At 43.7% G+C, this 27675-nt stretch overlaps 9 protein-coding genes across 12 annotated transcripts; 4 read left to right on the top strand and 5 right to left on the bottom strand.

Moving 5' to 3' along the window:
- The first annotated feature begins 721 nt into the window (after nucleotides 1-721).
- On the top strand, nucleotides 722-1844 carry Bcbud32. The gene has a single exon (XM_024697064.1). The coding sequence runs from the start codon at nucleotides 989-991 to the stop codon at nucleotides 1796-1798; it is 810 nt and encodes a 269-aa protein (XP_024552878.1). The 5' UTR covers nucleotides 722-988; the 3' UTR covers nucleotides 1799-1844.
- Nucleotides 1817-3167, bottom strand: BCIN_14g01940 (hypothetical protein). The gene is made up of 2 exons (XM_001553053.2): nucleotides 3010-3167; nucleotides 1817-2953 (listed from the first exon to the last, which is right to left on the bottom strand). Exons 1-2 carry the CDS (start codon nucleotides 3033-3035, stop codon nucleotides 2029-2031), a joined length of 951 nt encoding a protein of 316 aa, XP_001553103.1. The 5' UTR covers nucleotides 3036-3167; the 3' UTR covers nucleotides 1817-2028.
- A 247-nt stretch (nucleotides 3168-3414) lies between these two features.
- Bcaps1 lies at nucleotides 3415-4665 on the top strand. Of its 3 annotated transcripts, none has more exons than XM_024697063.1 (6): nucleotides 3415-3463; nucleotides 3523-3556; nucleotides 3618-3735; nucleotides 3794-3936; nucleotides 3990-4121; nucleotides 4431-4665. In XM_024697063.1, exons 1-6 carry the CDS (start codon nucleotides 3453-3455, stop codon nucleotides 4476-4478), a joined length of 486 nt encoding a protein of 161 aa, XP_024552876.1. In that variant the 5' UTR covers nucleotides 3415-3452; the 3' UTR covers nucleotides 4479-4665. The 3 variants fall into 3 exon arrangements, with proteins under 3 accessions (XP_024552876.1, XP_001553102.1, XP_024552877.1); XM_001553052.2 differs by lacking the exon at nucleotides 4431-4665 and adding an exon at nucleotides 4249-4356; XM_024697062.1 differs by lacking the exon at nucleotides 4431-4665 and having other exon boundaries at nucleotides 3990-4356.
- A 729-nt stretch (nucleotides 4666-5394) lies between these two features.
- Bcmaf1 lies at nucleotides 5395-7375 on the top strand. Its single transcript, XM_024697061.1, has one exon. It carries the CDS (start codon nucleotides 5897-5899, stop codon nucleotides 6890-6892), a length of 996 nt encoding a protein of 331 aa, XP_024552875.1. The 5' UTR covers nucleotides 5395-5896; the 3' UTR covers nucleotides 6893-7375.
- Nucleotides 7376-7695: 320 nt separating this feature from the next.
- BCIN_14g01910 (hypothetical protein) lies at nucleotides 7696-10346 on the bottom strand. The gene is made up of 5 exons (XM_001553048.2): nucleotides 10082-10346; nucleotides 9987-10012; nucleotides 9648-9933; nucleotides 9006-9597; nucleotides 7696-8951 (listed from the first exon to the last, which is right to left on the bottom strand). Exons 1-5 carry the CDS (start codon nucleotides 10249-10251, stop codon nucleotides 8382-8384), a joined length of 1644 nt encoding a protein of 547 aa, XP_001553098.1. The 5' UTR covers nucleotides 10252-10346; the 3' UTR covers nucleotides 7696-8381.
- Nucleotides 10347-10699: 353 nt separating this feature from the next.
- BCIN_14g01900 (hypothetical protein) lies at nucleotides 10700-13979 on the bottom strand. Its single transcript, XM_024697060.1, has 3 exons — nucleotides 13723-13979; nucleotides 11882-13673; nucleotides 10700-11830 (listed from the first exon to the last, which is right to left on the bottom strand). Exons 1-3 carry the CDS (start codon nucleotides 13919-13921, stop codon nucleotides 10930-10932), a joined length of 2892 nt encoding a protein of 963 aa, XP_024552874.1. The 5' UTR covers nucleotides 13922-13979; the 3' UTR covers nucleotides 10700-10929.
- Nucleotides 13980-14549: 570 nt separating this feature from the next.
- Bcbmt6 lies at nucleotides 14550-15902 on the top strand. Its single transcript, XM_001553046.2, has one exon. It carries the CDS (start codon nucleotides 14611-14613, stop codon nucleotides 15832-15834), a length of 1224 nt encoding a protein of 407 aa, XP_001553096.1. The 5' UTR covers nucleotides 14550-14610; the 3' UTR covers nucleotides 15835-15902.
- On the bottom strand, nucleotides 15881-18040 carry BCIN_14g01880 (hypothetical protein). The gene has a single exon (XM_024697059.1). It carries the CDS (start codon nucleotides 17743-17745, stop codon nucleotides 15958-15960), a length of 1788 nt encoding a protein of 595 aa, XP_024552873.1. The 5' UTR covers nucleotides 17746-18040; the 3' UTR covers nucleotides 15881-15957.
- A 1984-nt stretch (nucleotides 18041-20024) lies between these two features.
- Nucleotides 20025-25570, bottom strand: Bchhk5. Of its 2 annotated transcripts, none has more exons than XM_024697058.1 (4): nucleotides 24387-25570; nucleotides 23507-24339; nucleotides 21150-23236; nucleotides 20025-21094 (listed from the first exon to the last, which is right to left on the bottom strand). In XM_024697058.1, exons 1-4 carry the CDS (start codon nucleotides 24784-24786, stop codon nucleotides 20860-20862), a joined length of 3555 nt encoding a protein of 1184 aa, XP_024552872.1. In that variant the 5' UTR covers nucleotides 24787-25570; the 3' UTR covers nucleotides 20025-20859. The 2 variants fall into 2 exon arrangements, with proteins under 2 accessions (XP_024552872.1, XP_001553094.2); XM_001553044.2 differs by having other exon boundaries at nucleotides 23507-24330.
- Between the last annotated feature and the right edge of the window lie 2105 nt (nucleotides 25571-27675).

Raw genomic sequence — 27675 nt, 5'->3', positions numbered from 1 at the left:
AATAGATGTGCGATGAGTGAATCACAACTAACCTCCCTTAGCCGGATATCTAGGATAATCGAGAGAGGCAAAAAGAAAGAGGAATACTTGGTCCTGCGTACCTTGCCTAGGTAGGATTTTTTCCCCTCCGTACCACTTACTCACCTCCGTACATGTATGGAAACCAATAGATCAAATCGATTCCAAAACCAATGGATGGTGGGAACATGAACCCTTGTACTTGCAGAATCATCACATGCGGCCTTTGATTTTTTTGCAAGTGAACGGAGAGAACCTAGGCAAGGATCCTTGTGTGGTGGTGTGAGCCGATGTATGTGAGAGGGTTTCTGTTGGGACTGGGAGGAACTGAGAGGAACTGGGAAGAACTCAGTAAGGTATGAAGGTGTAAGGTCAAGGTCCAAGATGTGTGTAATAGATCGGTGTATCGGACAATTATCAGGGCTTTGTGTGAATGATGTTTTGTGATGCTATTCCCATTGATCTGTCAGTTGAGTTGATTGATGCGTTGCCTATGAGTAAGGCATGTTCGACTTCAATTACAACCATTCAAGACGATGGCGCAAAGGGAATCTGATGACGACCAAGACCAAGACCAAGATCCAGATGATTGACGCTTGACGCTTGACGCTTGACGGTTGATATGCGATAAGAAGAAGGGGATAAAATGACAATGCAACGCAATGCAACACAATCAAGAAGTGGAGAGTTTTTCCAGCATTTCGTCCCATCGTTGGCCAATTGAACGACCAATTCATCACGCGTGGGGTAGGTACATACAGTAAATTCATGTAAAGCACCATGACCTGCAGTAGAGAAAAATCCACATCTCTGAGTCAAATCCACTAATACACAACGACAATTCTTTGGCGACTTTGATAAGAAAGTTTCAAGATCAGCACAGAATACTTCCCCTCACTGCACTTCACTCCAGTCCAGTTCAACATTACCACAGAAAGAAAAAAAAAGACAAACGATCCCATCTCCAACCATGGAATCCTCCAAACCAGAAATCTCCCCGCCTCCGTCTCTCCCCCACCTCTTCACATACCCCTCTTCCACCCCACCCTCGCTCATCACCCAAGGTGCCGAAGCTCTCCTCTACAAATCCACATACTTACTGCCGTCTCTGCCCTGCGCACTAAAATGGCGGCCGTCGAAACCATACCGACATCCGATTCTTGATCAGCGGTTGACGAAGGCGAGGATATTGGCAGAAGCGAGGGTGCTGGTTAAGTGTAGGAGGGAGGGTGTTGTTGTGCCGGCTGTATATGCGGTGGATGAGGGAAGGGGGTGTATAATGGTCGAGTGGATTGAGGGGGAGGTGGTGAGGATCAGATTGAATGAGTGGTTGGAACGGAGGAAGCAGAAGGGAGGGAGCAAGGAGGTTACTGGAGAGGAAGAGGGGAGTGAGGACGCGGTAGACCTCATGAGGAGGATTGGACGGGCGGTAGGGAGGATGCATGGGGTTGGGGTTGTGCATGGAGATTTGACGACGAGTAATTTGATGTTACGGCCGATACAAGCTGAGGGAGAGGAGGGGATAAACAATGGGAAGGAATTGGAAGGGGAAATTGTTATAATTGATTTTGGGTTGGCGAGCCAGAGTACGGCAGATGAGGATCGAGCGGTCGACTTATATGTGTTAGAGAGAGCATTTGGAAGCACACATCCAAGGGCAGAGGGGCTGTTCAGGGAGGTTTTGAATGCGTATGGAACAAGCTACAAAGGAGCGCAAGTGGTTTTGAAGAAGTTGGAGGATGTGAGAATGAGAGGTAGAAAAAGGAGTATGTTAGGTTGAAAATTTACAATTTACTTTTGATTCTATAATATATCCAATGTTTGTATTAGGATTTCTACTTGTCCATGTACTTCTCTTTGACATCCACCAAGGCTACCCAAACAATAAACTGCCAACCAAGTAATCCTGCCATTTCAAGTCAATCCCGTTACTTCCAACACGCTATTGGAGCAGAAACCCGCAATTCGCCATTGCACCAAAATTTAAACCCCTAAATGATCTTTTGATGTTCACTCTCTCAATTCTGCTGAAGCGAAATATCCCTTATTTTCTATCACGCCACGATCCTGGACAATTGCGGTATATTTGACCACCCATTCCGGCTTCAAGTCACCTTTCATACCATCGATTCCTCTCTTGGATTCTGACAGCACACCAGCGCCTCTTACTCCTTGCCCCAATAGCTCCCGCAATGTTCCACTAGGTAATATGTCGGTGCAATCATTGTGAGTGAAAAGCTCGATCTTCTCTTGTTTGGCGATCTTGAGCAAAGGCTGTGGAACTCTGCAACAATCTTTCACATTTATCTGGTCGACTTGTGGTCTCACTCTGACGTTTCCTAGAAACTTAGCAAGCTTCGCCGTGCCAAATTCGGCCAATCCCAATTTCTTCACAATTCCTTGATCGTATAGTTCTTCCAATATAGGCCAGGTTCCAAGTTCTTCGGCTTCGTTTCCTTGTTCCGAGTTCTTCTTGTCTGCTTCCCATTCGCAGTCACCGTCAAAGGACATTCCAGGGAATGAAACGATTAGGAGATCAATTGACTCGACGCCCAATTCTTTCATTACCAAGTTTAGAGCATCTTTTGTGTGTTTTGACCTCGACTTCACATCCGTATTGGCCATATAAAATAGTTTAACAGTGATTTCGTAATTCTTGGGCTCTTCTGCGAGCCCAGATAGAGACCAATCTATGGTGGGAATATAAAAGTCATTGTCTTGTCTAGTTGTCCAAATGGAAACTGGCGGTCGGCTCGGTGATCCATTCTCTTCATCGGATTCATCGTGTCCATTGACTCCATTGGCATATGAAGGGGTGGGTGAATAGTCTTGCTGCGCAGCTAGAAAATTGCTTCGGAGGGAGTTTGTAAGTTCAAGATTTGACCGGTCTGCGCCGGGTTTTCTAATGATGGAAGGTCCTCCGACCATAATATTTCTAAACACTCAGTCAGTCCATTGATTTTTTCGAGAGACGGGTCGGGGAAAACGTACGATGTGGAAAGTATTAATCGAGTCATGATTATATCGAATTTTACGGGAGAGTGGGATGCGAATTCCTTTGGATTGATTGAGACAAACACAGATACAATACAATTCTACTCGCACGCAATATAAGATATTATAATATAGGGAAAAGAAATCTAAAGTTCTAGGGAAAAGAGTGAATAGGACCGAAGAGAAATGTACACGATAATAAAGGATAAAAAGGAAAATTATATAATTCTATCAGTACTGTCACAAGTGTTTGCCGGTAATGGCTCACTAATCCTTCACTTATCTGCCCCTCCATCATTCTTTGTAAGCGTTTTTGAAAGCGCGGAGATTCCCCGAACTTTACTTCCACCCCTGCAAATAACTAACAAGGCTCCTCCTTTTGCCCAGACACGACACCCTCAAGGCTGAGATATCAATCTTCTCGAAAAACAATCATAATCATGGCCATTCAGTAAGCAGATTCTTCAAAAGATGATATGAAGATATGTGAATTAAGCTAACATCATGTAGCTATCTCATCTTGCTGTCGCGGCAGGGTAAAGTTGTATGTACTTCTCCTTTCTCTGCGTGAGACGAAGCTCGAAGCATACCCTAACTGTCTACAGAGACTCGCAAAGTGGTTTACAACATTATCGCCAAAGGAGAAGGCGAAGATTATCAAAGATGTCTCTCAGCTTGTGCTGGCACGCAGAACGAGAATGTGCAATTTCTTAGAGTACAAAGGTCAGATTGGTTCTGCAAGACTATATCTCGCGCTCCTTGCTGATTACATCAATGGCAGATTCGAAAATAGTTTATCGACGATACGCTTCTCTCTTTTTCATCGCAGGCTGTGCTTCGACAGATAACGAACTCATTACTCTGGAAATTGTTCACCGCTATGTTGAGCAGATGGACAAATACTATGGAAATGTCTGCGAGCTGGTAAATCTAACTTCGCAAGATGGGACGTGGCCTATATGCTAATTCAACACCAGGATATCATTTTTAACTTCCAAAAAGCGTACTTCATATTGGATGAGTTGTTACTAGCGGGCGAAATGCAGGAGAGTAGTAAGAAGAACGTGCTTAGGGTGATATCAGCGCAAGACTCAATTGAGGATACGGAGGTGAGTGGTGAACATCAATTCGGGTCGTAGTAGTTATTCTGGACATGTTTCCGATCTACAATCTTTTGGGGGACAACATCATTCAAACTCGAATTTCTCTCATGCTGATTGAAATTCGCAATTCCAGGTCGACGAAGAGATTACCAAGCTTATGTGAATCGGTGCTTTTACACATGTATTACAGAAATATATGGGTGGATGGAGTCTGGCGCGAAAATATCATAGACAACTTTCAAGCAATTTCAAGCGTTGTGCATGATTTCTTGTGATGGGTTTGTTTGCTAACTAGGTGATGGTTCCTTTCTCTAGGCCCAAGCAGAGGTGATGAGCGGACTTAGAGAGATCGGTCTTGCTTAAAATCCCTTTTTACAACTGCCGACCTGGAGTTTGGAATCCATGTGAATGGTATTGGCGTTCTTGTTGGGGTGTTAAACGGATGGTAAGATACCCAGGAGGAATCATGGGTCAGGTATGAATTGCAAAATGGCGTTTGTATACTCAAATAAGTTGAGTGTGGAATTGAATGCGCTGAGTTATTGGATCATTTCTAAGTTTTGACCCCTCTGGATGTATATTGTAGCGACTCTTGCTTGGCATTATTCCGTTTCTCCCTTCAACTTATCTACTGCACTCAAGCTGCACTACTACTGGGCTTGTAAGCCAGGTCGTCATCCATGCTCGCCATGATACTAGTATGTAGCCATTCATGTCTCACAGATTGGCCATGCTGTTACTAACATCTAGAGAGCCGAGATTCCTAAAGACTGCTCGAGGTATGACCGAGTTGTCTGAGAGGCAATTCCTGATTACGTGATATTATATGTCATCATGTAAAACCCCTTTACGAAGTGAGAGCTGCAAACGTGCTTGCGTCTTCAATGCAGATTTGAGAACACGACCCTCAAATCGACAGTCGCCCGAACATGATTCACGATACTTTTAAACCTTTGAATCTGTAACGAACTTCCGGAAGTGATATCGATCGATTCCTCACGCACGAGAGCCATCAATTGGTTGTTAGGTAATAAAAGGCACAGAGGTAAGAGATTGATCTCCCCAGAATCCCAGACCAGATCAAACTTCATGATCCACTTTGTGCGACATCGTTTATCCATCAGACTAATACGCATCGAGACTAGCTTATCAGTCGTTTCGGTCACAATCAAGGTTATCAACTCGTTGTCTCCACATTCATCATCCGGCTCACCCCATCCCCCCGACTCTTCTTCGGTATCAACAACCACACAACCACACACCCACACACCCTCACACCGTAACATCCCATTACTACGCATCTCACCCATACCGACACTGTCAAAGTTAAAATGCCCATTACCTGCTAGACATAAAGTCTAGCTGAAGAACATCTTGATATAACCTCCGCAGCCAGCGCAGGAAGTATCAATCTTGCTTTCTTAGTCCACGCAGGTCCTACAAACACACCGATAACGGAACAAAGAGCGACACGTTTGGTCCATACTTCACCCCTAAACGCTACTCCAAACAACACCATTAACAACACATTCATACTACACAACACACCGTCACCAGAAATAGTTACATGAGGTTTTAAGTACCTGGTTTTCAGTTCAACGAGTCTGAAGAATCATCCGAAAGGTTGTTTATCTCCACAGAATACTCGGGCTCCGTAGCCACATACTTCTCACTTTCTCCAAATCGCGCGAGTCGTCGTTCCGCCTTTTCTTCAATTATCCCTCAACACCATCCACGATAAGGACTTATTCAAATCAATTTTAATTCTCATCTCAGCAAAGATGAAGTTCCTACCTTTACGCGACTTCGACAATATCACCAGTGCGTTGAATTTCAACACACCCGACTGCCACGTCATTGGTGGTTGTGATCTCTATACAACCAAAGCTGCTGGCTCCGACAAGAAACTTTACAAAAATATTGAGAACTCACTAGAATCTCAATATGAATCTCTACTCAAACTATCGGCTTCTGTATCGCCTCCTCTTGATCCCACCGAAGCAGGCGTAAACCTCTCACGCTCTAGTCCTTTTGGACCCTTGAGTCAGGTATCGAGCCGTCGAACTTTCGCGTATCTCATTGCAACACTTAATGCAAGCCATCCTGACTACGACTTCTCGCACAATCTCAGACCCGCCGATTTCCACAAAGAACGAAGTTTGAAGACTGTTATCAATACCATCGATTCGACACTTTATAATCTTAGACCAAGTTCGGGAATGACGCTTCATGTTCCATCACAGACATCTTACAAGACAACTTCATCTGCTGGGGCTACAAGTCAAGCTTGGTGTCCACAGATGTGGGCTTTGATTGATAAGGAGATGACTCTCAAGGACTGTACAGTCTATTCTTGGGCTCCTCCTGATGAACCGTTTGATGGTGAATTAGGATCTATTTGGAGTCTCAACTACTTCTTTTTCAACAAAGAGAAGAAGAGAGTCGCCTACTTCTACGTTCGAGCTGTTCCAGTTATGAGCCATAGTCCAAGTCAAGCTCAGGGCATCACAGACCGAGAAGCCCACTACAACGACGAAGGTGCAAACAAACGGGCTAGATATTGGCTAGGTGATCGCGCCGATAATCTCATGGATGATCAAAATGGTAACGATGATACCGATGTCAACATGTGGGATGAGGACGACCAAGTAGATCCTGAAGAGGAATACTACGATGGTTATGATGAAGCCGATGATGAATTCGATGATCAGAATTATAAAGCATCTATACGTGGTGTTAGTGAAGATATGGCTGCTTCGATGGACATTGATTGTTAAACAACTTTTCCTTTCACACCTCTTTGCATTTTTTGTTAGCAAGCAGATTGGTTGGCGTACTGGGCAAGTCGATGGCAACGGCTTTGAATTTCTTTTCTTTTCTTTTCATTCCTTCTCCTTTTTATTGTGAACAAAATACCACATCTGTATGTTTTGCTTTCTTCTGCTTCTTGTCTGTACTTGTGGGTTTTTTGGTCGGCTATCTGTAGGAACATGGGATGGACGATGTGATGAACTACTCGGTATGGCGTTCGGCTACGGTTCGGTTCGGTGAGAGCGTACTGGGTTGGCTGGCGTTGTCCCTATAGTTTAAAACTCCCTCTTGCTAGGTAGCTTTTGGGAAGGATATCGGTGGGGTGGCGGGTGCATGATACTTGGATGGGTGATTATGCGTGCGTAAGCGTATACGTTTGCATAGTACGGTTAATACTTTCAACAGCATGATGCCGTGACAATCCAATAATATGAAAACAATTCTTCGTAGACATCCCAGGATGCTGTGGTCTCGGTTGTATATCTCCCGAATGTCAAGCCTGTCCATGTATCGTGAGAGACGAGCGTACTCAATATTTATATTGAACATCTTCCTCGCTACACCTGATAATGTTGGACAGTGGAGCAGTAACTCAAGTCTGGAGAGTACGACTTGGTCATGATGCTGTCCAGTCCCCTGCGGTAAGGTCAAGTGAAGAGAAATAATTCACGAACTGATTATTACAGATATGAATTGAAAGAAGCATTCAATTGAGAAAGTATTCAAGAATAACATACATTCTAATAGTATTGTAATATGCATCCTCTCATATCCTCATCTTGGATGAATATAAATATAGACTTCTTCTCTAATAAAGCTTCTTCTTCTTTTTCTCTCTCTTTATAAGTTTAGACAGATAAATCAACCATATCCCCTCTAATATCGTCAAAATTTCCAACCACCAACCACCAAAAGACAAAAAGCAAAAGCAAAAAAACAGGAATTCCCACGAGACGACAACACACGATAGCGCAAAACATTGTCGCGGTATATACATCTGTAAATCCAGCCCGATACGCCTATCCCAATGGTGGCGCAGCGGCACTTCCATTGTTCGAAATTCGAGATGATGAGCGTAACATACGCTGTGAAATGGGGTATCATTCGCTGAAACAAAACGATAAAAGACTAAAGAAAAGAAAACAAAAAAAAAATGTGATGAGATGATTTAAAGATAAAAAAGATTAGGAAATGGGATCGGAAATCGGTGATGTAGGTAGAGTAGATGCTCCTTGTGAGGAGGGAGGAGAAAGATGGGAGGTGCGTTGGAAGAGTGGTGAGAGAGTGTGAAAAGTGGAGGCGGAGTTGATCGAGACAAAGTGTGAGTGGTGGAGATGGAAGGTTGAGCTACCGATGCGGAGGAAAAATAGTCTAGCATATCGTGAAATGTTGAAGATCTCTTCCCCCTATCCCAAAATAGAGATATTGGATGCTAGTAAAACAGAGCGGGCGAAACTATTTTCTCCCCCACATCTTCGCGAAACCACGTTGTTGCTGCTCGCGCCTGGCAGCACCATCTTGGAATTCGTCGCTGGCTGAGCTTCCACTACTTTGAATCTTGGTGCTGCGTGGGTTGCCGAAGATCTTGAGAAGAATGGTCATAATGACACTGCTCAGAATACTCAAACAGAGAATACCAATCATAACGAGGTTACTCTTGCGGTAGCGATGAGGTCCTGCTTTGGCATCTTCGGGCCATCCGGTATAGAGTGCGTAGGTAGTTGTGATACTTCCGAGATTGCCAAGACCGGAGACAAGAGCTGATGCAGCGGCAACGCCCACTTCTCCGTGGCGATGTTGAAAGATCTCGTTGGTCCATGTCATACAGATGGGGACTGTGGGACCAAGCCCATATCCGACCATAAGGAGACCACCGTAACGTGCCCAGGGGTGAGAGACAGGAGCAAAGGTGGTGGTGAGGAGACCAGCAATTTGAATAAGTACTGCGGCGGAGAAGAAGAAGGCTCGGTACTTATGGAAACGATCGGAGATTGGAGTTACCATCAGAATTGCAATAAGATCCATCTATTATTTGTCAGCATCTAATTTTATATCATAAACTTAGAACATGATACTTACGATCCAAATGGGTGCGGTGAGCAAGCTAAGAGTTATACCCGAGAAGGAGGAGTCGATTCCTTGTATGATGACGGTAGCGTAAAGTTGTGTTCCAATACCCACGCCAACGACTCCGAAGTACATCAGAGTGAGAGGCCAAAGACGCCAGTCAATCAAGACATAAGCAAGATCTTTCCAGCCCCACGACCTTGGATGATAAACTCTTCTCAGGTCCTGATAATGAACATCGGCATCTTCGCCCGTCAATACCGGTGGAGTAGAAGGAAGCCATTTTGCAAGACCTGTGGGGACTCGCTCTTCTCCAGGGGGGAGTGGACGATCTGGCAACCACCAAAGAAGTGAGATACCAAGCACAATACCACAAAGTCCATACAACAAGAACATCCATTGAAATCCAACGAGTCCGCTAGTCCCATCCATTTTTTGGAAACCAGCGGAAACAAGACCTACAACAGCAGCAGAAAGTTGAGATGCAGTGAAATACATTCCAATACGCTTGCCAGTTCTTGAGGGTGGATAGAACAGTGTGAGATAATAAGCCATTCCCGGCCACATTCCCGCAGTAACTACACCAAGAAGGAAACGAAGGAGCCTAGATAACATCAGTAATGATATCAAACTTAATAGAAGGAATCAACTCACATCAAACTCCAAGCCGCCTTCACAGCTGCAAAACAAGCTCCAATAATACCAACCGCGAGAACAATACGACTCATCCAAATTCTGGGGCTCAGCTTTGTCATAACCAAGTTTGAAGGTAAATCGAAGACGACATAGGCAACATAGAATAAAGCTAAAGCTGTGGAAGTTTGCTTGGCTGTCAAGTTCAAAACTTGGGCAAGATCATGACCAGCTGATGCATTCATAGTTTGAGCAAGACCAACATTGGATCTGATAGCGGAACAGAGGAAATACAAAACCCAGAATGCTATATATGTGTTAATTGCTGTTTGGTAGTAGGGTGTTTATGGTATGAATCACCTGGAATAATGCGGCGATCTATTTTCCTATAATATGATGTCAGTATATATGATCTTTAAACTGGCCATATTTTGGAAATTGTAGTTTGTTCTTACCTGTAAACCTTTTCAATTCTCTCGATATCAACTTCCTCATCATCATAAGCTCTCCCAGATTCATCGGCATAAATTTCATTTGCATTCAGACTTTTCCCATCAAGCTGTCCCTCATGTGTAGCTATGGTGGGGGTGTGATCACCAAAACTTCGATCCCCAGCTTGTGCCATAATCTCTGTGAAGCAATGGAAATGCGTGCTAGCAGATATTATGGTCTTTCAAAGATATTTCTGCAACTGAGATCTAACTGTTCCTCAATTGCTGCTTTATTTGGAAGTTTGGATGGAGAGAAGAGTGAGAGAGACGAGGGAAGGCCGGAGGGATGGAAAGAAATATTCTGATTTTTGATGTGTGATGGAAGCTCCCGTAGTGGGGTTCAACATTTCCCATCGGGGGCTCTGGGCCCGGTACTAATGCTAATTTCGATTAGCTCGTTGAGAAATCATTGCTATAGACCCAATTTTCCATAGAACAGCTGTCTTGGTAGCTCAATGTCGTGGGTAAAGAACTCGTTGATGAGACGTGAAACTTCTTGGAATTTGTATGAGAGCGAGTTTTCTGAAAAGGAAAAGGTATCAACTCATGAATATCTAGTATTTTCGTTTACATCATACAGAATCCCCATTAAAATTACTTATCTGGCCAATACCATATACTCGGGTCTATCTACACATCCACTTCTATTGAAGTTAATGAGTTTCGCAGCTTCAATATGGAATTGAATTCCACATACCCGTTCTTGACGATCGCTAACCTCCCTGCCAACTTCCACAATTCCATTCGTAAATCCTTCAAGAAGTGCTTCTTTTGCTCTAAGCATTACTAGCACGAGTATCGATACACTTTCATTAAGCCCAAACCAGTTTCTTCACCTGATGTCCCAGCACATCGAATAGTCCCGTGCTTTTCTTGGCCTCGGCCAAACTAATGATAGTACCCTCCTCTACAATATCCTTTCTCTCCTCTCCAGCCTCTCTTATACTTCCAATCTCAACCATTCTTCTAATCTCTCCACAGACACTCTTCACTTGCTCGGCCTCACTAACTCCTTCATCTGATACCGCAGATCTGGAGGGTAGAGCCTTGAATGCGAGAACCTTCACGAGATCTTTAGGTTCCGCTATACTTTGATTTTGTAAACCTGAGATTAGGTTTGCAAACCCGGCGGCAATTGGGGCGACGACAGAGTTGGTGGTAGATGTAGAAGCGGGCGTGGATGTTTTGTCTTCGAGAGAGAGTTTCGAAGAAGGAAATTCCGTAGCCATAGATCTCGTGTTCACGCGAATAATGTCGTTTGAACCAGCCTTATAAGTTATTACAAAGCCCACATTCCTCTTCTCATCTGCCTGGGCTTGTGACAAAGTACTCGTGATGTATGTTCCAAACTTGATGCCGTTCACCTGGTTCAAGTCCACTCTCACGAAAGATGATACTTTCTCGATATTCCAATCAAAATTGCACATATACAATGCAGCATCTGTCAATAGGAGGACGGATTCCTCAAAAGGACTAGATTTGATCGTATTGGGTACCTGCGGAGTGAGAAATGTCCATCCTCCAATAAATTCTTCACGGTCGTCAGCAACAACGAGTTTCTGAGAAACATCAATGGCTTGTTGCCTCATTTTTTGCATCGAAACGCCAGGATCACCGCTCATCATGTTTGCCTCGAAGTCTTCAAAAACAAGATAGCTCACATTTCCAAGCAGGAAATCAATGGCAGCTTGACTGAAGTAGTCATTTACAATGCTAAAGATCAATTAGTCTGTGGTGTTTTTTGATCCAGAAAGATGAACTTACCCGCTATAAAATCTGGAGATAGAAAGCCCCATATCTGTGATGGCCCCCTTATAATCCCGCTTCCTAGTACGAGTAAAGTCTCCCTTCAATGCTGCTGTAGAAGCGTATTGCTTAGAAATGGCGTCACCATTGTCGGCCCACAAAGTATTGAACCATTGTTGAGTTTGATCAATTTGTAGAGTGACATCTAGTCCCTCATTCTTTAACTGCATTTCAAGTGCTCGCTTTGCCACTGCACTTTGAACAACGTTTGTTCGATCCAGACAATCCATACAGTTAGTCCTTAAAACGCCATTCTGTTTCGATACAAGTTTCCCATCGGTTTCAACAGTGTGCGAAAACGAGTCAAGCTTCTTGTCCAGTATTTCCATGAGCAGGCTGACATTCTCAAATTTCATACCTTTGCAAATAGCATGGAAATCAAACCATTCAAACCCAATGGATTTCCTAAGCTCGCTAGCTCGGGAGACATTAAGGAGAGTCATCAATTTCTCGTACTCTCCACCGACTATTGCCTCGTTTCCATGCTTCTCCACCAAGGAAGCCACTTGAATGGCCCCGTAGCGATCACTTATATTATCAAAATGCTTCTTGAAAGCTTCATAATTTGTTTCGGTAGAGTGGTGAACTTGAGGTACAGGTTTAAAAGAGTAAGGTGACTGGGAGAAGAATATGGGAATGCTGCCACGTATCTGAACGAACGAATATGTCTTACTCGAAGGGCCCCAAGCAGAATCCGATAAGATTTGCTCTGTTTCCACGCCATTGGCTGTATTGCCGTCCTCATCCACACCCCGGCGTAAATATCTAAGCCCGGCACGTTTGACTGACCTTCTAGATATTAACGTCAATAGATACGACTTGTCTGTACCAGCACGTGCTGTGTAAATTTGCTCATCCGAACTACTTGTTGTAATATCCTTCATCTGCACGGAAGTCTTTCCAGTGTCTGAACCTATAGCAGGGTTTGGTGGATTACTATCCATTGAAAATGCACGCTGTCCTACAAAGCCCTGCATAAGAGGCAAGGCAAGAGAAGACTGGCCAGCATCAATAAATGGTAAAGTAAGATGCCGATTCCAGAAGAAGAGTGGATCAACTTCCTTGTGCAATGGCAATTCAGAATTTGTATTCCTCTTATTTGCCAAACTTCTTGTGATATCATGGTCGTAAGAAAAGTAGTAACTCCGAGAGGCCCCAAACAATATCTGCGATGTTCGTAGTAATTTTGGCAGCATGCTCTCTGCAATGTCGCTAATATTTTCAGGAGTTTCAATGTCCTCAATTTCCTTGCCCTTATCGGGAATTGAGATATCAGATTTTCCTTCAGTGACTCCTGAAATCGTAGCTGGTACATCGGTGGCCTTGGAAGCTTGCTCCACTGTGGAATACGGCTCAGCGCTCATCCCCAGGTTCTTCTTCTGGTCCACGGCCCATCCTTTCTTCGAGAACCATTTTTGAGCAAATCTTCCATATCCCCCCTTCTTCGAGATCACATCTTCAGCTACGCTACTCGTTCTTTTGTGTGCTTCTACTGCTGTATCGTCCTCCACTTCATCGCTAACGACATCATCCTCGCTATCACTCTCGTCCAAGCCATGCTGCCCCTCGATATTACTCTTCAATAACCCCGCTTTCGTACTATCAATCGAGATCTCTGCTTCGTTCTTGGAACTTAATGGGGTCAAAGCCACTTCAGTAATAACATATATAGGTTTCCCTTGTATTTGTGCGACTTGCTCTCTTTTCGTAATCGATATCAGGAAGGAGCTTTTGGAAACCGTCAAGAGACCTAAGGACAATTAGACATGTATATCACGCTCAATTTCGCAAACACATACCGACAATACCAAATGCCTCGAAACTTTTCGCAGACGACCCCTCCAGATCCTGCAAATCACTCAATACTGGCCCGATATGCTTATCTTTGTATGCGATCTTCGTTGCGGGGGCGGGGCGTTGGCCTTTTGGCGCTGCTGGTTGCAAAATCAACCCATCGATGGCGGCAAAGATAAGGAGTTTGCGAACGAGGCCAGGCATACTGGCAGTGTCTATGTAATTATCATCGAAGTCATATGAGGAAGGATGTGGGTGGATCTTTAGAGAGTGGAATTAAAGTTTGGAGAGTGAAGGATCAATTGGCAGCTTTAGCTCACAGGATCAACACTACCGGGCTAGGGACATGTCTCAATTTGCCATGGCAAGTACTTGTTTGTTAATCGTTCATCACTTCAAGGCTGAGGTATTTTAAAGTATTAATAGAATGACAATAGAATCTTACCAATAAATATTCTCGGTGGTTATTTGATGGTCGACCCTGAATCGGGACTTTGGAAGATGGCTATTGGGGTTGCATGCAAAGTGAAGGGCTCACCGGGGACAGACAGCGTTAGGTATGATTTCCTGACGAAGGCGAGAGGTCAGTCGACACGGAAAATTGGGACGCCATAAGATTGCCTCCTTCGATCTCCGCCAAGCTCAAAGGCTGTTTGTTTCTCAATGTGAATGGGCACATTATCTAGTGCATGTCTTTTCGAACACAATCAGCCAATTTTGAATCGCAAATAAATTCTGGGGTACCTATGCATATATGGCGCTAGTCTGAAATTTCTCAAGCGAAAAGAATCTCGCACCGCAGAAGATTTCTTCTCGACTGCGCAAACTGGTCGATACCATATAACGCTTCGTATTACGCAAAAGAAAAATAAATCTGAACATCACCTCTCATTATGGGTAAAAACGGAAAATTCGGCAAAGACTATGGGAAAGTGGTTGGTAAAGACCTTCCTGGACGACCCGGATGGAAAGGTCCAGGATTTACAAAAAAAGCCGAACAAAAACCAAGAAAGGCACCCCAAGAAGAGGAGAAAGATCTACCTAAAGAATCTCTTCTTCCTGTGAAGTTGCAACAGCTCTTGTTGAACATTTTCAGAGATGAATATTCAGGCATTATCGATTCTGACGGCTTTCAACAACTTCTGCAGGACGTCAAAGGAGCCTTGTATGACAGGGATTTCAGTCGTGCATTCGGAAACGAGGAATATCTAGATGTGTATTCTGCAAGATGGTCACCTAGCAGGTCATTATGTTATGCTTCAATTCTCTTGGATCTTCAAGAACATTTTGGAGAAATACTGCCACGTGACAAGAGCGCTCAAAAGAAAGTCGACTCTGAGGCCACGACCGACGTTGCTCCATCCACAACTCCTACGTCAACAGCACGAGTGATCTCCATCGGTGGGGGTGCAGCCGAAGTTGTTGCATTCGGAGGCTTCTTGAAGCATGGATTTCAAACTTCAGGCACGGGAACGACTTCACAAACCGCTGATGATGCAATGGCTTCCCTTACTTTATCCGATGCAAATGATAGTATCGAATTACTACTTGTCGATACAGCATCATGGGCAAATGTGGTCAAAAAACTCCACACCGGTATCACAACTCCGCCGCCAATATCCAAATATGCAAGCGCATCTGCTAAAGAAGCAAACTCAGCTCTTGTTAAACCTGAAGCTTTCACCACAAAGTTTCTGGAACATGATGTATTAGCAATGAGTCAAGCTGAGCTTGGTAATCTGTCTGGCAAAAAGCCAGTTCTTGTTACATTATTCTTTACCTTGAATGAATTATACACGGCATCAATTAGCAAAACGACCGCGTTCTTACTCAACATAACATCGGTTCTTCCAAAAGGGTCTCTACTTCTGGTTGTCGATAGCCCAGGGTCATATTCAGAGACCACTGTCGGAACAGAAGAGAAGAAATATCCGATGAAGTTTTTACTTGACCATTTTTTGATTGAGACACATAAGACAAGGGGGAAAGAGAGTGTTCCTGACTGGGTGAAAATCCATTCCGAGGACTCTCAGTGGTTTAGACTACCTGAAACTCTCCGATATCCAATTCCCTTGGAAAACATGCGATACCAGGTACATCTTTACCGTCGTTCATAATCAGGGTAGTTTCAATAGCAGCGATCACCATTGAGAAAATGAGTCTTGAGGGTCATAATCATAATTCATTATCCATACATGAAATCGTCAAGGTAAAAATGAAATGCCAACCCATTCTGTTGGCTAACAACGACTAAACATCAAAGGTACCAATGCGGTACTACTTTCATGACCGAAAAACCCTCTGGACTTCTTTGGTGAAGAACAGGAGGCCCCTAGTTGCAAAGGCTTAGGCCAGGCTGTCAATACCCGTTCTTTCTTATCTTGAGTCTTGCAGAACTCTTTGCCAAGTTGCTTTAGCACAGCTTCTCTTGCCTTCCTCAAAGCCATTATTCTCTTATCAGGATCATCAATCAATTCCTGTTGAGCATCTTCCTTTTCAAAGTTACGTTGAACGCCTTGTATATTGGGATCGAAAGTCATTGGATGCAATAACTCTATTGGAGGCGAAGCAATCGGTATCGGAGCCGAAATCTTTAGTTTTACCTCTTTACCAGAATCATCTTTATCATTCTTCTCTTTCTCACTTTCTTTTTGCCTATGCTTGCGTCTCCGTCTGCGATGATGCGATCTCTTTCTCTTAAGCTTTGTACCAGTTATCGACGACTCTTTCACACCAGGCAATGTTACACCAGACAAAGTATCAATGACCTCCGGTGTCTCTTCAATATCATACAACTCACTGCCACTTTGATATTGCAAACTCTCAACGTCAGATCCACTCGGTTGAGACAACCACTCATCACTTCTTCGGCTATTTCTCGACGTCAATGGTGCCAATGCTCGTTCCCAAGTGCCACCATTTATCAACGTGGTATTCTCAAAATCGAATTCTTTCACTGTGTGTCGATGTTCATAAACGAAATCCGCGACTTGCTGCTCCGACATGCTGGCATTCCTCACTTGCATATATCGCAATTTAGGAAACACCATTGGTGGTCTTGAAGGAGCAGCTGGTAATGGCGACATCGGGGATGTCACTTCTCCAAATAACTTGATCGTCTCCTTTGGTGGCGAAAACAACGGATCACTAAATAGAGAATATGGACAAGGGCCTTTCCTTCCATGCCATCCAAAACTCACTTTCTCCAAATTTGGCGTAAAGTTCCGAATGTAATCATCCAAAATTCTCAAATGATCGCGACCAGGCAATAAACTCTGGAAATCCCATGAATCCATTGTGATACTGAGTTTTTTTATTTGTCTCCATCGTCGCCCTGCAGATGGTGTACAACCAAATCCAGGCATATGGCGCAAGTATTGCAGTCCAGATGGATGGGTGTGGATTGACAGTTTCTCCAACTTCAATACGGGTGCTCGCTCAATGGCAATACGCAAGCTTATGAGTGCATAATCGACAATATCTCTCCTATACCTCTGTGAAGGATCTTGATCTGGACATGAAATTGTCAGATGACGCAGATTGGGTAGGTGGGATAGCGCTTTAATAAACGTGGGGATATTTGTCGCGGCATGGAAGAGAGGTGGATATTGTTGAGTTAATATTTCGCCTAGCTCAGGACATCCGTACTTAGGGCGTCGATTACTAGGCCTTTCGTTGTGAGGAGCCATGCTGGTATGTGGCGTATACAGGAAATTGATCTCTTGGCCAGTGGTAGGGTTCAAGAGAGGAGGAAGAAATGTAGCATTGGAGTGAGGCATGTAGAATATCAGGTGTTGAATATATTTTCCGATCCGAGAGAGAGCTTCTAGACGAGAAGGTCGAGTGAGTGAGGTGGAAGTGAAGGCTATACGGGTTCGGATGAAGATCTCGCTGGTTATGAGGGAGCAGATTTCGGTGGATACAAGGCGGAGGGAACATTGAGAGGAGGTATCTAAGTGGGTGAGAATATTGGTGATGATATTTTGGGATCGCCAGAGGCGGTTGACTGTTGGGTTGGTGGTGGCCATAACTTTCGCATATCGCTTGGGAAAGGGATAAGAGCGAGTATGAAGTCAAGTCCTGCTTGATATTGATAGATGGATATCGTCGTTGATGAAATATTGAAGCGGGATACAAATAAGGAGTAGAAGATTCGAAAAGATCAATTGAGATGAGAAGTAGGAATGAGTTGAATATGGATTTCAAATGAATGAATATAATCTTATAATCTCTCTCAAACACAAAGAACCCTCGTCGTCACCAACAGCAATGGAGTGTGTGTGTAACCTCAAATCGCAATCGTAATCGCAATTCAAATGAAACGAAACAAACACAAAAAGTTACGAAACAAGAAGAAAAACAACCTCAGTCCCTCCCCCTCTATATAATATATATCCCATTCGTCTCACACAAGTACACACCCATCCCCTTCCACAATCCTCACACAACCCCAACATTTCACCCCCTCTCAATACCAACGCCAATGCCAATGCCAATCCCAAAATCCCGCGTACAAAAAGAGTACAAAAGTGAAAAGAATCGTATTCCTCGCATTGAATCTTCCTTCCCCTTCCCCTTCCCGTCCATCATTCGAACACAAACCTCTGACTCACACTTTTGCTCGTCTCGGCTCGTCTCGTCTCGTCCGACAGATATCACATCACACGTACAGAATACACAAACAAGGAGCTCCTGCCCGCACGAATGAATTACGAATTGCAAATTCCCGCACGCCTCCCCCGGGAAAATCCTCGAAAAAACAAGCCACTCCGGAACACTAAACGCGAAAGCGTCGCGAGGGAGCCACGAGGAGGGACCGCGATAGCCGCGTTGAGTGGATGGATGGGTTGCATGTGTGCATGTGCTAATGCGGTTTCTGGAATGGGATTTCTATGGTTACCCTGCGGGGAGTATCCAATGGTCATGGTGATGTTACTGGATAATCTATCACTCTGCAGGTATAGATACTACCGTACCCTACCGTACCCTATCATGGAATGAAATCGATTGATTGATGAATTGATTCAGCAATCAATTCGACAACATCAGATCTTGGCGGAGAATTGTTAACCATAAGTTTAGCTTACTTTGGCACAGCAGTTTAGCTTAGTGCAGGGGGAAGGGACGGAAAGGAAAGAGGGGTAAGCATGTATGTACGGTATGTACCTATACTGCGTATGCATATAAACAAGTTTCAAGAACGATAATTGGAAGGGAGGAAGAGAAGAGAACAGGAGATACAGGATCTAGATAACGAACGGTACCCTGTTGGGAGATGAAACTGTTTTTTCGGTATGAGTTTCAAATGTATGGATGGGGAGGGTATTACTCATTCTTCTTCTTCATCCTCTTCTTCTTCTTCTTCTTCCTCTACTAGCTCATCAATCAACTTCCACCTCTAATCTCCAGACTCCAAACTCTCTCCAAACTCTCAAGATAAACCCCCTCCCTCCTCGTAAAGCATAACAAGTAAATAAGTAAATAAAATCGCATACAGATATCAATTAACCTAGCCACCTATCCACGTATTCGCCTAGCCACCTACCTCACTATGACAAGCAAGCAAGCAAAAAAAAATATTAAAAAAATCATAATAATAATAATTAGACGAGGATGAAGGGACTGCATTGGGCTGGACTGGACTGGACTGGGTATAACACTCCATATACATACATACATACATACATATATCCATACGCCCACCCACCCATCTTCTTTCCCTCCCGTTCCCCTCCCTTCTCTCTTCTCCCAATATCTCTCCCAATATCTCTACCAACCAACCAACCAATCAAACCAACCAACGCGTGCGCCAAACGCGAAAGAAACGCGCTCGTGTAGAAATCATCGGTCGGTCAATTTCTACTTGAATACATACACACATACATACATACAGTACTACACTATATCGATCAGTCCAGGCATGTTACCATGCAGTGCTATCCTATATCGACATTGATATTGATAATTCATGATAATTCATGATATTCCGATTCGATTCAACTCAACTCGACTCGACTATCCTAGATTCCTGATAGGATAAGATAAATCGCCAGGTGCTCATGATCAAGCATCAATCAGAATTACGAAATTACCATCCTGCCACTAACTAACTTACCAACCCTTGAATTCAATTTTGCCATTTATCATTTCGACTTCGAGGGATTGATATATATCTAGATAACCATCATATGCGCAAAACTACTCGCGTTTGATCCCCGCGAGAAGTCTAGTTTATTTTGATATTCATCTTCATTTCTGTTTTCTTCGCGACACGCTTTTCTGTCTTTCACTCGCTTAACCTATCATGTACATATTCATTACATGTTTAATTCATTCACCCTCTCACTCATTCAAAAGTTCGCGAAGCGAAAAGCACTCGAGAGATAATGTGCGATTACTTGCATCTACAGCCATTTCTCTTCGCGTCTTACTAACGTGCCAATGTGATCGCCTGCCTCCTACTATTCCATTCGTCCACTTTTCAACCATTTCACCATTCCACCATAATCAACCTCCTATCATTCCTGAAATTCCATCCAGATCAAAACATTTAACCCTTTCTGTACACCATCCATTCATGCACCCCTTAAACCACTATTCCAATCCCTAACGTCTTATCATCTTTCATTATTCCGCCATGCATGCTACTATTCGAACTTGCCAACTCCAGATGTTCAATCATTTTCTCCATCGATTCACCCGTCCACCCGTTCTTCCTTCCATCGGAGTTGAAGCATCTTCATCTGTTTCGAAAATACAAAGTTTCAGATAAGGAAAAGTAAGCTCAATCAAACAACCCCGCCAGTGAACTTTTGTTAGATCGTCTTGTTGCCTGGTCTTTCATTTCGCCCAAACGCCATTATGCAATATCTTTTAATCAGTACTTTTTGTACCTACAACCAATGATTTCCCCTTGAAAATACAGTTTTGAAGGACTAAGGTTTATAAAGAAGATTCGTGTCATTCCAATCGCGCGATAAATATTAAAATGCTTTTTTCGTGTATAATAAGCTGGGTATCCTGATGAAGTGAAAAAAAGAAAGAAAAAAAAAAGAAAAAAGGTAAAATGCGGAAATTAAACACGCTCTATTTGCTTATTTGCTGTGTTGTGTTGTGTTGCGTTACGTTATGTTGTGATATGGTCATGTAGAGGTTAAAGGTGATGGAGGTGAAGGGGTCCCATTCATTTTAATGAGGTCAGCATCAGAATTTGATGCCGGACTGAATGTTGAAGTAGATGTATTTTTGTTTTGCTGTTTCGATGCTTGCCCTTTTTCTGATGTGCTTTTTCGAGTTATGGAGGAGTCTTCTATCTCCTCTGGGATAGTGGCGAATTTCTTAAGAACTTGCTTGAGAGCTGGTCGTCGAATAGGTTTACTGTGAAATATTAGTCTTCCGATTGTAATGGAAAATAAATGGGCAGAGAACGAACCTTAGGAAATGATCCATTCCGGACTCATAGCATTCTTTGACATTACTCTCTTCGGCAAAAGCCGTTAGTGCTACAATGGGCGCAGAATAACCCATTTCTCTGATTAATCTCGTACTTTGTAGCCCATCCAGATTTGGCATTTGAATATCCATAAAGATCAAGTTGAAGAATTTGCCCTCTTCCATGCTTTGCTTTACTATATCGTATGCCTCCTGCCCATCCTTGGCGACCACCACGTCATACACGTCTTCAAGTTTAAGCATGCGAAGAACCACCTCTTGATTAACAAGATTATCTTCGGCAACCAGAACTCGAATTTTCTTATCCCCTACTTTCTCCTTGGCAGCGCGATCGATTGCAGCGAGTTGAGTTTTTGCGTTATCGTCATTGGGTGGAGGTGTAGGGGATGATGTGAAGAATGGCTGTCGAAGTCCCACCAACCGAGGTTGAGTATCTATTGAATAGCCTGCACCACCATTGCTTTTCCCAGGGGATCCTACAGCAGTCGTTGCATCAATTGAACCCTTTGGAGTATGACGTTCGAGTTCTGATTGCGAAACCATGCTTGCGGGCCGAGAACCAATAACATCGGAACTAGATGTACTTGGTGCTCGCTCCTTGACGAATTTCAATGGCAACTGAACATTGAACGTGGAACCTTCTCCAAGTGTACTAACGAGAGAGATAGAACCTCCCATAAGGCCTGCTAACTGGGAGCAAATACTTAATCCCAATCCGGTTCCTCCATATTTCCTATTCAACCCAAGATCAGCCTGTACGAAAGGCTCGAAAACTCGCTCCTGTAGATGCTCGGGAATACCGGGTCCAGTATCCTCAACCTCTATTGAAAACCATAGAGTCCTAGCATTATTTGGTGGCGGAGTTGCCGATCGCTCGTTTAATTGGACACGAGCCCTTGGATCCATAGGATTGATTACTAGTGCAGTCCCAGCTTGCTTGGTATTTGAAGCTGTCCTTGAAATTTGCCCCGATGCATGCGTCGAAGTATGCCCTGAAGCATTCGATCCTGAGCCAGTACGGGTTCTAACATTTCTCCTGTGAGAGCTCTGCTTCGAACCCATGGAATTTCGGCTATTGACACCATCCAATGGTTGTTCCAATTCGCCCATACATCTAATTCTGACTTCTACCTTTCCTCCTGGTGGTGTGAATTTGAGACTGTTGCTGACTAGATTGATTATGATTTGGAGAATTCTGTGCTGATCACCCCACAAACACATATCTTTCAATCTACCAATACCATTAGGTCCTAGGGCTGGTAGAGGCTTTCCGCTCGGTTTCTCTAGTGGAGCTCCATCTGTGCTTTCAGTGCCCAGGAAGTGGACTCCAAAAGTAATACCGCCTTCGTCCACTTGCTTTCGGAATATGTTCCTGATCTGCTCCTTTACATCAGACAGCCGAAACTCTTTCTCTTCTAGATGCAATTGCTGGCCAATCTGGTTCTTACTGAACGTCAAAAGATCATTCAATAAATTCAACAAAAGGTCACCAGATTTGTAAACCGTCTTCAATGAACGTTTGATGCTTGGCAAATCATCCTCACCCATGCATACGGCACACATTCCCAGAATTCCGTTCAATGGAGTTTTCAATTCGTGCGATATGTTTGCAATGAATAATGTTTTGCTCTCGTTTGCTGCCTCCGCTGCCTTCTTGGAATGTTCAAGTTGTTCCGTACGTTCAGCAACTTTGGATTCGAGACTCGTGTATTGCAGCAGTAATTCGTCGCTCATTTCATTAAATTTCGATGTTAAATCCGTGAGTTCGTCCTCAATCCAGTGTTTTCGATCAGGCACCTTTCCAGGAATTTTAAAATCTCTCCGTCTGTCGATCTCTGATTTTTCTGCTCTCGACACACGACGCCCCGACTGTGTTAATTTTCTCAGCCTGACCAAAAATCCCGTTTTCTTGTACCCACTTGAACTACCCTCGCCGACTTCTTCCTCGCCATATAATTCATCCTCTATACTTTGACGCGGAGTGTAGCCCGGTGGCTGAATGGATTGTTTCGTGGCATCTCTTAGCCTTCTGATTGGTCGAACACTGAAATGAGCCATCGGTATAACCTTGTCGTCGTTAGCTTTTTTGGATGAATAATGTAGATTCAATTCGCCAAGAGAGACGAAAATCAAGAGACATTGAATGCGTGCCCCGTGGTCCGAACCAGCAGACTAGACGATAGCTTTGATAGTTCCAAATTGAATCTAATATCCAAAAAAAACCCCCCCAAACGCAATTGAAATCAAGATTGAACAGCGTTTCGATGCCGGGTTGAAGCCCGGACTGTCTATTAGAAACCACGGCGGGAAAAGAAAAAAGTAATACAATGAACTTACTACAATAAGGATCAACCCAAATGTACCAAAAACACATGCAAGTAAGATATTCCTAAGCTTGATAATGGGTTCCCAAGCTTCGGAATGAGCTTGTTCTACGATCAAAAGCCAATCAACCAGTGCACTTTGTGGTCTTGCCCAGCCTACCGACACCTTTACTCCTTGCTCGTTTGTGGTTGTAATATAACTACTGGCATTATTGACTTTCGGATTCTGTCGTCCGAATCCATGTAGAATAGCCGGATAATTGCCTTCGCTAAAATTTGAGCTCCCATATTCAGTTAAATTTGCATTGTAGACGGAATGTCTATCAGTTTGCCCTTCGAGAGGGTATGGCGGGAAGATGTATTTGACACTTGCTTTTGTCAAATTATGTAGGTCGGGTTCGTAAGTTGCTGTAGCCGGTCTCGACATGTACGAGAACTGGTTCTCTCGTCGATTGGTTCCCACTACCAACACTATTCCTGTTTTATCCAAGCCCTCCCGAGAATAAACAACGTCAATCAGCGAAGTCGCAGCTGCTACCACAGTCATATAACCTAGAATGTTATCGGGATTCGAATTCTCCACAATCGGTAAGGTCAGTGATACTAAAGCATAAGTGCTATTAATTTGTAACGGCCCCAGTAGAAGAGCAGCACTTTTATTCAGTGGGTAATCGGCAAATGCGTACACCTGTGTAAAATTCGTTCCTGGAGCATTTGGGTCGGGATCCGTGGTTGGGATATAAGAGATATTCGGATACAAAGCCGCTGGAAATCCCTGATCAGCATCGCCTAGGAAAGCGGGCTGGTTGAGCGAGTTATTATAGGGCAGTTGTATATCTGCAACACCTCCAGGCGATTAGTACAAGTCATATCTATGGGGGAACATGACCTACCGGATGCATTGGCTGTGACATTTAATATACCATTGACCGAGCCCGTCTCATTCCGCGAAAATATGATTACTTGAAGCAATGCAGATAGACCACCAGAAGCCAAAGCGCTTTGTACATCTTCTCTTGCTTCGTTCCACTCGGGTGCTCCTCTATAAAAGTCGCGGATGGCCTCCTGGATAAGGATCCTCGTGACGATAGTTGAGCATGTGGCCTGGATTAGGAGTAGATCGGAAGCCACTGAAGCGGCTTTGAGTGATGCCGTAAGGCTAAGTGCATTTTCTTTGACGTCGACTGTAAAACTATAATTGTTGAACCAGGTAGCGAGAGCGAGCACAATCAATGGAACAAGAGCAGCCACCAGGACAACCAGGCCAAGTTGCAGCCTGATACCAATCCTCATCTCCAGACCGTTGTATGTTTGGCCGTCGACGACGAGAGGTCAGGGAAACTGCCTTGTTGATTCAAGCCAAATCCGGCGTCGCAATCGGATGGTTCGCTGCACCCCCAAACAATTCCCTCGATAGTATGGTTTTCGACCTGCACAGTTTCAATTTGATTTCTCTGCGATATTCTGAATTCATCAGGAGTATTGTACGGTCCCAGGAAGTCGTCGAATTATTTTCCGAAGGTTGCCGCGCAAGCCTAGTAGCTTGAGCTCCTCGTCCAAGAACTCCACGAACTGCTCCACCCCGCGTTGGTACTCAAGCTGTTAATTTTTGGGTCAATGGGTGCGTCGCATATTCAAGACATCTGCATCATTATGTCGAGGATCGGTTTTGAAGAGAATTCGAGAAGGAGAGATGGCTGTTGATTGATGGTAAAAATTACAAAAGACGGTGGTGGTGGTGGTGGTGGTGGTGGTGGTGAGCAAGTAGCAAAAGTTATCGCGAAAGAAAAGATGTGGTGAGAAGTGAGGAGTGAGGAGTGAGAAGTCAGAAGTCAGAAGGCAGAAGTCAGAAGTGTGGATTCAAGAAAGAGAATTGCGTCTAGAGTTTGCAAGTCAACCAGTTTAGACCGGGATTATTAATGATTTGGTACTCCCCGAACCCCACAAATCGAAAGAAGAAAGTTAAATAAACGATTTGGACTCTTGCGAGTCCAGGTTGTTGGGAGCGGGATGATTATTATGGATACAGACAGATGTGAATGCACGAGGTTCACAGAAGAGTTGTTGGTAGTTGTCCAGACTGTCCAGACTGTCCACTTCCATGAATTGAATGAGTGTAAGTGTGAGTTTGAGTGTGAGTGCAAGTTATATAAAAATAAAAGTATCTTACATCAATTATTGATTGCATGATTTACCACGCACCTCCCCTCCGGCTAATAAAATTCACAATTCTTGGTCTCGTCTGGGCTTATCAATCTTTAATCTAATGTGTATGTATCCTAGGAAGGGACGGCAGGGAGGATGGAATTGACAAGTATAAACGGCCAATGTGGCACTTGTTCGCCCGTCGTCCATCTTGATAGGTAGCTACTTGCCAGGAGGCATCAATCATATCACCGCCGTTAAGACATGTGTAGAAATTGCCAGAGCATGGCAAGGGGTGATGGACATAGACATCTGCATAGACATCGACATCGACATAGACCCGACCTAGACACAGCATCGACGTCTTTCGTCCATCGGAATCTCTCCCCAGAAACCTAATTCGTGATCGGGACGCGTCTATTCACAAAAGTCCACGGAATTACGAATCATAACGAAGAGCGGCCTGGTATCTAATACATCGTACCACCCGTACGTGGTACCTACATATCATCTCTTTTTCGACAACACATCGCACCAGCAATCTCGTATCTATACCGAGTACAAGTCCTGTCGGTACACATACACACACGCTCAACCACCACACCACACCACCACCACCGCCATCCATCAGCCACAACATCCAAACAAAAGCAAAAAAACCCGCGATCCCTAGCACAACACCAGCGTAGCTCCGTGGTAAGTCGGAACGGAGTCTGCAGAACCCCTCCCCATTGGCCCCACGATGAAAATCATCTCAATCAAAGACAAAAACGGTTCTTTCATCCGCGACTATTCCGTATCGGGTAACATCCCCCTCCATCCAACTAATCAACTGATAGATGGCAAGAAACGTCTAGACATCCTTCCTTCCTCCTTGCTTACGGAGGGAATACTTCTTACGATCCGAATGGTTTTATGCCCTTCATCTTTATGGAGTGTAAGGTAAATGTAATGTAATGCAATGTAATGTATTTTATTTTATTTAATTTTATTTTTTGGTCCTTCGCATCTGGTGCCTGAAGCTACCATAAAACTAGATCGGTATGTGACTTTTAGTTGCTATGAAAAATAGTCCAAGGTAACAACCATCTAAATATGTATCTCCTGCATCACAAACTCGGTTTCACATCAATCATGTGATGATAAATCTCACAATCACAATCACCAGAGACCGAGACCGAGACCGAGATGGTCTCAAGTGAACGAACGGACCGGAGAGATACTTTCTTTCCGTTTATGAAATCATGGGGTAGGCCAGTCAGTAGGGGACATAATCCTACATCGATTGGTGTTAGGTAGGTAAAGTGCGTACCTACCTAGATAATGCAATTTCCAGGACGGGCCCGAGGATACTCATTCTCAGATCCCAGATTCGATGTCTAAAACAGACAAATATGCAATATGGAAGAAGCAATACTATACTACACTATATCATACATACAGAGAGAGAGATTGGATCTCGCAAGAACACGCACACACACACACATACATATATATATATATGTATCTTTTACCCGGACAATACCAAGATAATAGTACACAGGATATAAAAATAGCAACTATATCAAGACCAAAACCCCCCCCAAGTCTCAAGCAGAAACCCCCCCCTAAATAATAGGAAACCGAAAGCGCGCGGGAAAGAAATATACAGATAAAATGATTCTATTTATGTTGGCAAGTAAACAGAATCTCTAGGGATGTGATTATACAATGTGGAAAAATATATATAACTATGTAGGATGTATCTATTTATCTGTCAGATGTTCCTTTTTATACTGTGTTGTATGGTGGTTGTATGGTTGTATGGTTGTAAGAAATGTATTGTAATCTTGATCTTTTTAAAAAAAAAAAAAAAAAAAAAAAAAACTAATGAGAATACATATACAAAATACACACAAGTATAAGCAATCAAACTGATCTTTTTACTTTTTGTTCGAAACCCCCTTTTTTTTTTAAATGTGTAGTTGTGAAGGAGGAAGGAGTAGGGGGTGTAATGGGTTGTGGAGAGGGGGGGGGGCTAGGGTTATTAGATGGATA

This window comes from Botrytis cinerea, chromosome 14, assembly GCF_000143535.2.
Source record: "Botrytis cinerea B05.10 chromosome 14, complete sequence".
NCBI lineage: Eukaryota > Fungi > Ascomycota > Leotiomycetes > Helotiales > Sclerotiniaceae > Botrytis > Botrytis cinerea.
This window is presented reverse-complemented; position numbering and strand designations above follow the sequence as displayed.

Bases quoted from the DNA above. Each gene is read 5' to 3' on its own strand.
- Bcbud32 (XM_024697064.1), top strand. From the start codon at position 989: ATGGAATCCTCCAAACCAGAAATCTCCCCGCCTCCGTCTCTCCCCCAC.
- BCIN_14g01940 (XM_001553053.2), bottom strand. From the start codon at position 3,035: ATGACTCGATTAATACTTTCCACATC. The intron at 2,954-3,009 runs GTACGTTTTCCC...CTGAGTGTTTAG, and splicing joins CGATTAATACTTTCCACATC to AAATATTATGGTCGGAGGAC.
- Bcaps1 (XM_024697063.1), top strand. The intron at 3,557-3,617 runs GTATGTACTTCT...AACTGTCTACAG, and splicing joins TGTCGCGGCAGGGTAAAGTT to AGACTCGCAAAGTGGTTTAC. The intron at 3,736-3,793 runs GTCAGATTGGTT...CATCAATGGCAG, and splicing joins CAATTTCTTAGAGTACAAAG to ATTCGAAAATAGTTTATCGA.
- Bcmaf1 (XM_024697061.1), top strand. From the start codon at position 5,897: ATGAAGTTCCTACCTTTACGCGACTTCGACAATATCACCAGTGCGTTG.
- BCIN_14g01910 (XM_001553048.2), bottom strand. From the start codon at position 10,251: ATGGCACAAGCTGGGGATCGAAGTTTTGGTGATCACACCCCCACCATA. The intron at 10,013-10,081 runs GTAAGAACAAAC...ATCATATTATAG, and splicing joins AGAATTGAAAAGGTTTACAG to GAAAATAGATCGCCGCATTA. The intron at 9,598-9,647 runs GTGAGTTGATTC...GATGTTATCTAG, and splicing joins AAGGCGGCTTGGAGTTTGAT to GCTCCTTCGTTTCCTTCTTG.
- BCIN_14g01900 (XM_024697060.1), bottom strand. From the start codon at position 13,921: ATGCCTGGCCTCGTTCGCAAACTCCTTATCTTTGCCGCCATCGATGGG. The intron at 13,674-13,722 runs GTATGTGTTTGC...AATTGTCCTTAG, and splicing joins CGAGGCATTTGGTATTGTCG to GTCTCTTGACGGTTTCCAAA. The intron at 11,831-11,881 runs GTAAGTTCATCT...ATTGATCTTTAG, and splicing joins ATCTCCAGATTTTATAGCGG to CATTGTAAATGACTACTTCA.
- Bcbmt6 (XM_001553046.2), top strand. From the start codon at position 14,611: ATGGGTAAAAACGGAAAATTCGGCAAAGACTATGGGAAAGTGGTTGGT.
- BCIN_14g01880 (XM_024697059.1), bottom strand. From the start codon at position 17,745: ATGGCCACCACCAACCCAACAGTCAACCGCCTCTGGCGATCCCAAAAT.
- Bchhk5 (XM_024697058.1), bottom strand. From the start codon at position 24,786: ATGAGGATTGGTATCAGGCTGCAACTTGGCCTGGTTGTCCTGGTGGCT. The intron at 23,237-23,506 runs GTAAGTTCATTG...AACGACGACAAG, and splicing joins TTGGGTTGATCCTTATTGTA to GTTATACCGATGGCTCATTT. The intron at 21,095-21,149 runs GTTCGTTCTCTG...AATATTTCACAG, and splicing joins GGAATGGATCATTTCCTAAG to TAAACCTATTCGACGACCAG.